This window comes from Lathamus discolor, chromosome 9 (genome assembly GCF_037157495.1).
Source record: "Lathamus discolor isolate bLatDis1 chromosome 9, bLatDis1.hap1, whole genome shotgun sequence".
In the NCBI taxonomy this organism is placed as follows: Eukaryota; Metazoa; Chordata; class Aves; order Psittaciformes; family Psittacidae; genus Lathamus; species Lathamus discolor.
This window is the reverse complement of record NC_088892.1, coordinates 9,684,514-9,696,007: the sequence shown is the minus strand read 5'-3', so window position 1 is coordinate 9,696,007 and position 11,494 is coordinate 9,684,514. Positions and strand designations below refer to the sequence as shown.

At 51.8% G+C, this 11,494-nt stretch overlaps 1 protein-coding gene across 1 annotated transcript; it reads left to right on the top strand.

Moving 5' to 3' along the window:
* The first annotated feature begins 4,699 nt into the window (after positions 1-4,699).
* Positions 4,700-6,575, top strand: LOC136019370 (transcription factor SOX-3-like). Its single transcript, XM_065689506.1, has one exon. The coding sequence runs from the start codon at positions 4,787-4,789 to the stop codon at positions 5,741-5,743; it is 957 nt and encodes a 318-aa protein (XP_065545578.1). The 5' UTR covers positions 4,700-4,786; the 3' UTR covers positions 5,744-6,575.
* Positions 6,576-11,494: the final 4,919 nt, after the last annotated feature.

Genomic DNA, 11,494 nt, shown 5'->3' with positions numbered 1-11,494 from the left:
CCCCCCCTGCATCCCTCCGCTCCCGCTGAAGCCAACCCCATGAGGCGATTGCCAGGAGGAGCTGTTTGTCAAAGGCTAATAAACAAATTCCTTGTGAACACCTGAATGAACGAGGGCCAGGAACAACCCAATTAAGAAACGGAGCTACTGGTTGTTTTTTGTGGCGGTGGAAACAATCTGTGCTCGAAAAGGGTCTATTCAGCGGGCGCTCCGAGAGGTCTGTTTGCAGCCCGCTATTGTTGTCAGAAGCCAAATAGAAGTTCAGCTGGGGGGGAAAGTGATTAAAAAAAACATTTGCTGCTGCCTCCCGAGTGCGCTGGGAGGCTCAGGTCAAAGGATTCGATCTGCACCCAAACGACTCTGCCCGGGTTTTACCCACGCACTTCCGATTTTTGTTCTTAAATGTTACTATTTTTAATGATGTCATCCAAAGTATCCCTTGCAGCATCTCTATCCCTGCGGCGAGGTACCGGGGGAGTCACAAAAGGAGCTGGAGCTCGTTTGCCGGAGCTGATGATTTGTTCTCCCTCTCGCTGGGCTGGAAGGTCGGTCCACCCATGTCAGCCCGAGTTTCTTTTTTCTTATGTGACACTGTTAGATAGGGAATTAAAAAATCCCATAACGACCGTGGGCTGCAGAACCAGCCTGAAATGATCAATCAAGCAGCCACGTTACCACGCTACAAACTTATTTGGAAGGACGTGGATTCAAGCCTAAACCAGAGGTCAAACAGAAAAGCAAGTGAATTTTTATCTTAAGCATCACTAGCTGGGCATTTTCGGAGGAGCATTCTAGCAAGGGTCAGCGGGGTCCAAACGAAAGGGGCGCTCAGTCCCCCTGTCTGGGCAAGTTTAGAGGACCAACCCTCGTTGATCTAGGTTGGGAGTTAGGCTGGGGACCAGAGGGGATATTTTAATAATGGGATTAAACGGAGCCGGTTTGGTGCATAGCGCTATTCTCTAAAAGCCAGCGATCCTCCCTGACACGGTTCCAAGATTCCCCCAAGCTCTGCTGGAGCCGCAATTAACATATATTAATGGCTGTTGCTTATTAAGTACTGACTGCGTAAAGAAGCAGAAGGTCCCTTTCAAATGTGCCTTTTCAACCGTGGGGTTTCTCTCGCGTTCGAGTTGGATTGTGCTGTAAACTCCTGATTTCGCCTCTTTTGTCACCAAAAAAAGAGAGAAGTGGTCTTCTGTGCCTTTGACAACTGTATTTACACGACCCCAAGTGTTCCCCGACCCCCACCAGACCAGGGCTCTCTGACCCCGAGCGGCTTCTCCCCGAGTCCCGGCCGCTGAACTGGAGTGAATTTAAGAAAATGGCTCCAGGCATGAGGCTTCCCCCCCTTCCTCTCCCCGCCCCGCTTATTGCCCTGGCTAAGTCTTCTCCTGCCTTCTGCCCCTTCCCTGCTTTGGAGCAGCTCCGCAGGCTCCATCCTCTTTCCCGGGACAAGGGACAGGCAGGATCGAGAAGCAGGCAGAGGTTTAAATTCCCCCGTGGCTGCCAAGAGGGTGGCAGGACCGGACCTTTTAAAACGCTCTGCAGGTAACTTTAAGGAGCAGGAGCTGGTGGAGCGGGGCTTGCCACGCTTCCTCTGCTCCCCACCGCGCATCACCAGCGGTCTGTAGCTTTCAGACCAGGGGAGGGAGAAGGAGTTAATTCTTCGGCCCTCTTACACTTGCGGGAGCGGTGGGGTGCCAGCGCTAGAGGTAGCTCCGAGCATCCTGTACCACGGGGCCGGTCCCTCGGGGCGCCACCGGGCCGCAGGTACAGCCTGGCCGCCGCAGGGTGTGCGACTAGAGGAGCCCCGGCTGTGCTGCTGCTGCTGCTGGACACCCGAAAGTGGCCACGGCGCCGGGTTGTCCGGAGAGATTCGCCCCCGGGGTCCCTCGGGGCCGGGACTCACCAGGTAGCCGGGGAATCACGGCTCCCAGGGAAATCACTGCAATGAGCGCAGGACTTTGCCGGAGCCTGGGAGAGGAGCTGGCGGCTGGCTTTCCTCTTGTGTGCTGAAATGGTTCAAGAAATCCTTACTGTGGGTTTCCTATGTGCACCCACCACTACTGCCGAGGCAGAGGAGTTCAAGCACCGTGTCTTTGCTTACCTCTTCTTCTGGAAGCAGAAATCAGCCAATTCTTACATATTCCTCAGACCATGTGCGGCATGGACACCCTAGGGCAGTGGGAGCATTACAGGGACCAGTGAAGTGTGGAAATAAATGAATCAATGAGTACGTTTTTATTTAGTCATGTTCAGTTCATTACAAGGAAATTAGCGATGTGTCAAGAGAAATGTTGTCTTGTTTCGAAATATAATGTATCTGAAAGGGTTAAATAGAGTAGCCTTTGGAAAAAAAAAAAAAAAACAAAAAAAACCCCACACATATAATTCGAATCTCTGAGCACAAATTGAAAGACAAAGTTAGAGTCTGAAACTTAACGTCGTCATATTTATTTAAACATCGAAAGGAAACCCAGCTTACGGGGCTTTCAGCACGTCCTCAAATTCCGTGTTTCGCTTCATTTTTCGTTGTATGCAAGTGTTCAGTCCCTCCAACACACGTTTGTATAAAGTAATTTCAGGGTCAAACAGCTTTCCAGCCCAGCCTGGAACATCTTAAACATCGGCTGAAAGGGTCAAAATATTTGGAGGGGTTTGAGGTTAATTACTTGTTTAAAGCTTTTTCGATATGCTAAGAAAGTTACAAGTTGCGTTCGAAGCCTGCTTCCTAGTGTGATACTGCCTAAAACTTCCCCTGTCACCCTGTCCTCCCGGACTGCTAAAGTTTGACTTCACCCAAAACTACAACAAAGACAAAACGCTGACTACACCTTAGCTCGTCGTAAGCGGGACCTACTTCCCCTTCGACTTTGTTCAACAGATGATTTTGTCTAAAAAAACCACCAAGAACTCCGAACAAAAGAGTGCCAGATCACGGCACTTCTCAGATTTACTCACACCGAAATCCCACCACGGCACCGTGCTGTTTCCCGAGTGCCGCCGGTGCCGTGTAAAGCCGGTTCGGTCGGTTCCCTCAACCGCGGGAAACGCTGCACTGGGCCGGGCAAAACGGTCCCCTCCGCCCCCCCGCTGAAGCCTCCCCTTCCCGCAGCCCCTCTCCACGGCGCCCGCAGAGGCACCGGCTAGGACTGTGCCTCCGGGTCCAGCCTGGAGGTGTCCTCTCCCCCCGTGCCTATTACCGTCATCCTGTGGTCTTCTCTTTGGGTAACACCAACGGCTGCCAAGCCGCAGGAGCTGCACCGGCAGCATCCCCCCTCTCAGGGCCCCCCAGTACGGGACGAGATGCCCAGACTTGTCCCTGCTCCAGGACCCCTCCTGCCCACTGCACGGCTCCGGGGCAGTTTGCTCAGAGCTACCGCGGGGGTGCTGCCCACTTCCTCCGGCGCCGGGGCTCCCCCGGTGCGACTCCGAGCAGACTGCAAGCTCGGTTTGCGCCTCCTCCCGCAGCGCGCCCCGGCCGGGAATACCGTCTGGCTTCCCCAGCCGAAGCTGGAGCAGGGCGCGGAGGAAGGACGAGGAGCTGCCGGGACACGGCACCGGCTCCCGCCTGCCCCCGGTCCAGCAGCGGCGGGTCGAGGCAGCTCTATACCCGCCGTGTTTCAAGGAGCCGCCGGCCCTGCCGGTGCAGGTGTTCGTGCCTCTGGGGAAAGGAGGAAGGGAGGAAAGATGGAAGGGGAAGAGGAGGGGAAAGACGGAGAGGGAAGCCCATGATTGACAGCTCCAGTGAGTCCGCGACACTCACACACCCTCTGCCAAAGTTTTCTTTCACACGGAAGGAACTTTGCCGTTGCCATGAAACTTGGGAGTTTTGCAAGCGTTGCCCCCTCCCCCAACTCTTTTTGGGGCAGCCGACTGGAAAAGTTAGAGAGGCAATGGGCTGGACGTACATGGGGGTGGCCAGCAGCGCCCTGGCCGCAGCCAGCCCGCATCCGCCCGCGCCCTCTCCCGCACCTTCTCACCGGCCCGCTCCCGGCAGAGCAGCGTGGGCTCCCCCCAAGAGGGCTCAGGAGAAAAAGAATTTAGTCCGCCCTCCTCTCCCCCACCCAACTGGAGCGTGTTCGTGCAGCGAGGGCTCGCTCCGTCCTCCGGGCAGCTTCTTCGGGCTTGGCACAGGGCGCTGCATCCCTCCAGGAGCCCCGAGTCTCTTTGTGCCAGGCAAACGCGCGGCTCCCGCTTGTGGCACAGCGCTCCGCCCTGCTTCTCCTCCCGGCGCCCCGGAGGGCAGCCCCAGCTCCGCTCCCTCCCCGGCGGCGTAGCCGGCAGCTGGCGGAGCCCCACCAGCCCCTCCGCACCGCTCAGCTGCGGCTCCGTCCCGTCCCATCCCGTGCTGTGCTGCCCGCCCAGAGCCGGGGACAGGTGCAGGACCTGGGGCACGTCAGAAGGGACCAGACCGGCCCCGAGAGCCCCGAAACACCAACTTCTAGACTCCCCCCACCCCCCAGCTGGTCGGTTACCGGCGTCGGGGCTGTCGGGAACGGCTCGCTGATTGGCTGCCGCTGGCTCATTTATAGCCCGTCAATCAAATACCCCCGGGATTGGGGCGCGCATCGCCTGGCGTTGCCCGCGGGAGTTGCTCCGCACCGAACCGCTCCGGCAGCATCACCTCTGGGAGCGGCGCCTCCACCCGCCGCGCAGAGAAACTTCCTCCCGCCCAGGCAGGTTCTTTCACCTTTTTTTGGTTGTTTGCTTATTTTTAACTTCCTCTCCCCGACCTGGTGCCCGCCTGCCCGCCACCCTGGCGCACCTCTTGCCGGCTCCGGCCATGTACAGCATGCTGGAGACTGAGATCAAGACGCCGCAGCCCACGCCGGGCAGCGCTGGGGGTAACCCCGCTCCGGGGAGCAACGGTAAGAGCGGCGGAGGTGGTGGGGCCAGCAACGGAGCGGGAGCCGGCTCGGATCAGGACCGGGTGAAGCGCCCCATGAACGCTTTCATGGTGTGGTCGCGGGGCCAGCGGCGGAAGATGGCTCAGGAGAACCCAAAGATGCACAACTCGGAGATCAGCAAGCGCCTCGGGGCCGACTGGAAGCTGCTGAGCGACGCCGAGAAGCGGCCCTTCATCGACGAGGCCAAGCGGCTGCGGGCCGTGCACATGAAGGAGTATCCGGATTACAAATACCGGCCCCGAAGGAAGACCAAGACCTTGCTGAAGAAGGACAAATACTCGCTGCCGAGCAATCTGCTGGCCCCGGGGGGGGGCAACGCGGTAAGCAGTCCCGTCGGGGTGGGGCAGAGGATTGACACTTATGCCCACATGAACGGCTGGACCAACGGGGCTTACTCTTTGATGCAAGACCAACTGGGCTACAGCCAACACCCGGGCATGAACAGCCCCCAGCTGCAGCAGATGCACCGCTACGACATGACGGGCCTGCAGTATAGCCCCATGATGTCCACGGCCCAGACCTACATGAACGCCGCCTCCACCTACAGCATGTCCCCCGCAGCCTACGGCCAGCAGCCCTCTACGGCCATGAGCCTGGGCTCCATGGGCTCGGTGGTGAAATCCGAGCCCAGCTCTCCGCCTCCTGCCATCACTTCCCACTCGCAGAGGGCCTGCCTGGGAGACCTGCGGGATATGATCAGCATGTACCTGCCCCCGGGAGGGGATGCCACAGACCCTTCCGCCTTGCAGGGCAGCCGGTTACACAGCGTCCACCAGCACTACCAGAGTGCCGGGACTGGCGTGAATGGTACCGTACCACTAACTCACATATAAACTTGGCTGCTCCGGACGGCTCCCGTCTTAATCCCTAACCCCACCATCGCTCCCTGACTACACCGGGACCTACGGCAGCGTTGCTCGGTTTAGCAGACTTAATACTAACTTTGGAGAAATTTTAAAAAGGAAATCCGTTAGTTGTGTCTTTTTTTTTTTTTTTGTTGTTGGTTTTTTTTTGTTTTTTTGTTTTTTTTTTTTTTGTTTTTTGTACAGAAAATTATTTGAGCAAGCTGTTATTTTAATAGAGCACAACTCCCGCCTCCTAGAAGCCGCTGTGAAGTGTTCAAACCACGGCAACTTCCTTCCCTGGTTTCTGCTAGGTTGGGCACTGTTTTATTCGCTTAAAAGTTTTTGCATCTTCCAGTTTGATTTCTAGAGTTGCAATGACATAAAAGGGCGGGCTTTTGTTTTTAAACTCGGTTGTTCACGTTATCATTGTGGTTTCTTAAGTGTTTTGTTCTTCCCACCTTACCGAGCCTCGCTTGGTTTCTGTCATAACCCATAGCTTTCACAATATTTTAACTTTAGGGTTGTTTCTTAAGGGGGAGGTGGGAGAGAGCTGTGCGGGTCGCAAAAGCATTTCTTTTATTTATAGTAAGTTGTGTGTCTTGGTGTTTGTTTTTTTTTTTTTTTTTAAGCTGTATACTTATGTAAATTGGTTTGTGAATTTTACTGTGAAACATGTTTTGACATATCGGATGAAGAAACGTTTTAGTTTTGTCTACTGGACCCCCTACCCCAAGAAAAGAAAAGTAATGGAAATACTCCTTCCCTGTCCCTACTCCTCGTTTTCTTCTTCCAAACGAAGAGAGATCAATAAATTTTATATCAGGCACGTCCGTAGTGTCCGGGCGGTTTGTGCGAGTGGTCCGGTCCCTCCGCGGAGCGGGGCAGCGGCTCCTTCCCGGGCTCCCAGCAGCAGCCGCGGTCCACTCGAGAAGGGCCCGGGACCTTCCATCTCTTTGCTGTGGCTGCCACGTCCGGGGGTGTTTTGGTTGGGGAACGGGGGATCGCTCCTTCGAATTGATTTTTCTTCTAAAGGAAAGCGGGACCCTGGCCAGGAAAGCGTCGCTGTGCTACTGAAGCTGCTGCTTTCCGTGCTGCCGGCCACTTGTTGCCTCTCCTCCCGGCTGGGTTCTCTCGGTCAACGGAGAGGGCAGCGGGATACCGCTCGCCTCGGTTGGTTTTTGCTCTGAAGGATTTGCCCAGAAACCCGAGCTCGTCTGAAATATTTACAGAAGTAAAACCCGTTGGGGAACTCTTAATTAGACTCTATTAAAAATGAATGGTTACAGGAGTCCCCAGAGAAAATAAATAATTCAATCAATGACGAGTGTTTTTAGCCTGGACAACTTTTATTTCATTTTCTTTCTTTTATTTTAGGGGTCTGCGCGATTCCCCTCTGTATTTCTGCGGGCACTGCGGAACAGCCCTGAGCTGAAGCGCCCGCGGAGCCCCGGGGCCGCCGGGAGACCGCGTATCCCTCCCTCTGCTCGATGGGCTTGGCTCCTTCTGGCTTGGAGTGGGGTCCCGGGTCGGGTCAGGGTCCCCCGGGCCCGGCGGCTGCCCCGCAGGCCGAGCGTCCTTGCAGACGGTCAGTGCCTTTCGCAGCGCAATCCGCCCTGGAGCCTCTGCCTTTCCTCTGCCTCCACTAACCTCTCTGCTGTCTGTCTTGGTGCAGATGGAAAGGGGTCAGAAGGGTGCTTTAGTTGTTCGGCTTTGGCTAAACGGGCCTGCTCTGCTCTCCCGGTGTGAGCTGCGACTTCGGGGCGGTTTGAGCCCCTCCGCTGCCCGTTTGCGGCTTCCGAGACCTGCCGGGACGGTGGGAGCCGCTTTCTGTTTCCCGCCGCTTGCTTCCTTACCCGGCTGCTTCCCACCCTCCCACCGACCGGGCCGGGGCCCCGCACTCCCGGTCCCGCAGCTGGGATGCCCGGCAGCGGTGCCTGCCTGGTTGTCCGCCGGGAAGCACGTCCTGGCTCGGTCAGGGCCTTTCTTGGCTCTTCCAGGAGGAAAATCGATGCTCTGCAAACCACACTGAGAGTGCCCTTCTGTCCTGGCCGCCCGGGGAAGCGGGAGTGCCGGGAGCAGCTACTGCAGGTCCCCAGCCCTGGACTAAACCGCGGGCCATGCACGCTGCCCTCTGCATGGACAAGCACCTGGGGCTATCAACCCGCTGGTCCGTGTGGTAAGCCCCTGGCACCACACATGCCCCCCTCTGCCCAGGAACAGCCGTGCCGGAACTGGGGGTAATCACTTCGCAAATGGGAACCCGATGTGTTTAATACCCTCACCTCAAATCCTTCCATCACATTTCTAGTGACATCTGGCAAACCCGTGGCATTGCTTTCTCGGAATTTGCACTGCTGTCCTTCAGGTAGGAATGTGGATGTGACTAGCTCTGTGAGGAGAAGCAGTGCCATAACCCGGGGGTCTGAGAGAAGGTGGTAAGATCAGTGGCGCTGGTATGGTCTATGGAGATATGCAGGGGGCAGCAGCAGGTCCAGTTTCTTCTCAGCTTGGGGTCAAACTGCTCCCCACTGCTTTCCAGAACATGCAGTGCCAGGACAGCTCTGGGAAGGGAAGTGTGATGATCCCATTCTCTGGAACAGGTTTCTCTCAGCCTTGCCAGAGGCATGTGGTGTAAGTCTGACAAAAGCGAGGGCTCCTAAGCAGGTGAGCTGCTGCCAGTACTGGCATTGTATTGATCTCTTCAGAGTTGAATTGCAGCTGCATCATCATAAGTAGTTGTTCTCTTCACCTGAGTTTTCTGGAAGCCGATTCTCTGCCCTGAAAAGGGAGAAACACTGTTCCTCAAAGGTGTGCAGTATTTTGAAGTTCAAGGTATCCTTTTCATTTGCCATAAGTCAGGGCCTAAGGAGAGTTTGTGACTGAGGAGTCACAGAGATGCCTCTCTATGAGCTACCTTGTTCTCTCTGAAAGCTCATCTCAGTGGTTTGACTTGTGAATGCTTTCCCTGAGCTATTGATTTTGAGATGCTCAGACAAAACCCTCCACAGAGTTTTCAGCTTCCTGGGGCTGAACTTTATCCTGAAGTTTTTAAGTTGTGGGCAGAGTTTGTGGAAAGGGTTGTAAGCAAACACACACCACTGGACTGGGGACCCACTGCAAGCTGAAAGCAATGAATGCAGACTTACACGTAAGTACAAGTACAGGTAGAGCCTCTTTCTCCCTGAACACGCGTGTATTTTCCATCAGAGAGCCAACAGCACAGGGGAGACGTTGCCTGAAGGATAACTTTTCCCAAAGAGTACTGTTATATTCTTTGCTTAGACTCCAGAAATTTGCTTCAAAAACAAATGTAGAAACATACCCCCTTTAGAATTAATGAAGGTATGTTTTGTTCGTATTGAACTTATTTTTTTGTTTAGTATGGACATAGACATACATTCTGAATGCACTAATCTAAATGGCTTTTGAGCAATGCCTGCGTGAGATTTCATACTCCCACCTGTGTGGGAGGGTTCAGAACTGGGCCATTAACATTCTCAGGGAGAGCAGGTGAAGTTACAGTTATGTATGAGATGTGTTGGCTTTGTGGAAGATGCATCTGCACAGGATTCTTCTCCAGCACGTTGCAAGATGGGCTGTAAGTGAACTGCTGGGGTTTTGCATGTGCAAACTGCTTGCACAGTTAAAGAAGCGACAGCCTTGTTCTAGAAGATCTAGAATAGATTCAAATGCATCCATTATCCTTAGAAAGTCTGAACATCGGCTGTGGAGAGGTTAATAATGTTAGCACTGAAGTGTAATGACAATATTTAGGCTTTTGCTTTAACACTTTTTTTGTGTGGAAGAGTGGAAGATCACACTTGGTGCTACTGTTAGTCTGTCAAAAACCAGCATAGTCAGTTACATTTTCATGTAGGTTCCTTCCTATACCAAAGAGCTGCAGAGTTGATTTATTTCAACAAAAATTGGTAAGTGAAACTATTTTCAATTAAAATTTCGGCGCAGTCTGCTTGGGGAGAAAAGTCCAATAATAATCAGCAGAGGAATCTCATCTGGGGAATTTTAAGAATATTTTTTAAACATGTTTTTGTTTTTTTTTTTTTTTTTTTTTTGCTATGAGAAGAAATGAATACTGAATTTAGTAAAAGGAGTATGATTAGCATAAACACTTCATGAAAGCATTTATAAGTCAATGCTTTTCTATATCAAACATGAGACTAAAAAAGGTACTTCTCAGGAACATTAGAAAGATACAAACTTCTTTAACTATTTTCCTATGTTAATGGAAACAATTATTTCATAGGAATGAAAACAGTAGGACAGATGCTGCTGTTCCCAATCTCTGCGAAAGTGAGAAGTTTGATATGGCTTCTTTTCTACTTATATAGACTTCAATCCTAGATTAATGTAGTCAAGTCCAGTTAACTTACATGGTGAAGATTCAGGTTATTTCTATGGTAAACGTGGAATAACAAATCACAGAAATCTTAAAGCATAGGGCAGAAAATTTGAAGCAATTTCCTTTAAGAATTCTCTTAGGATGGAGTGGAGAGCTGTTACTGCAGATCTGTTTGCATGAGGTAATTTAGTGGTTAATGCAGAACAACTTTTCCAGAACAGTTTCCCATATGCTTCTCTATCAAGACTTTTTATGGATGCGACTGGATAGAATAATAATTGCAACTCAGCAACTTACTTCGCAGCAGAATGTCCTCGGGATGAGGAATTAATTATTCTTTGCTGTGAGTACCATTCACAGCCAACTTCTTTGTGTTGCTAGTCAAGTAAACAGGATTTCAGATTTGCCTCCTTCAAAGACATCCTCAGAAGCTCTTTATCCATTTTCTACCTCAGTTTTCCAGTTTCTAAGATGAAATTGGTACCTGCTTAGTGCAGCAGAGGAGGTTGCAATGCATGTGAGTGTGTGAATGCAACAAAATGGGGGATGTCACAGTAAATCCATAAAAAGATGTATTTACACCTCCTCTGTGATTAAAAAAGTATGTACCACTTAAATGTTCTTTAAGTCAGCTTATGCTCAGGATGCTCATCTTTATTGTTGTTGCTAAGTTCAATTATATCATATTTATGCCAGCTTACTTTTATTAGGTTATACATCAAATTAAGCTAAATCAACCTACGTACGATTTGGCCTGGTTTGAAAATGCTTGTGCTAACATAGTAACTCAAGTCTCCAGTTCATTGCACATGAGGAAGCAATTGTGGGTTTTAACACATTACTGTCCCAGAGCTGTTTGCTCAGTGGATCTTCTGGAAATCACTACACCTTTTGCTATGCTTTGGCCATCACAGTTCACATGCTGGTGGATTGGTGCAAATTCACCTTGGCTGATGGGGAGAAGTGTGAAACATCAAGTACTGCATAAGCTGTGCTGCTCCCTAAGAAATGCAAAGCGAACCAGGTTCTCAGAGCCCCAAACTGTTATGTGTATATTCCACGTGCACAGCAGCCCAGAGCTGGAAAAAGAGTCAGGCATAAGTGGGGAAGGGCCTAGGAATAAGAGGAAAATTAAGCAATGTTAAAAATTTGTGAGCTTCTATCATTTATCTGTTCTGGGCTTCTGATTGAGACTTCTGGCCTCAGTGAGCTTTTTTCTTTGTCTCCATGAAGAATATTATGCATCTTTTCTATACAGGCCATAGGAAATAGTATAGCAGTGATTGCACCAAGCCTTCAGGATTTCCCTTTTGTACTAGACTCAGCTTATTCATTTCATGCATCATCATTCACAGCTTGCTGTGCTGATTTCAAAAATT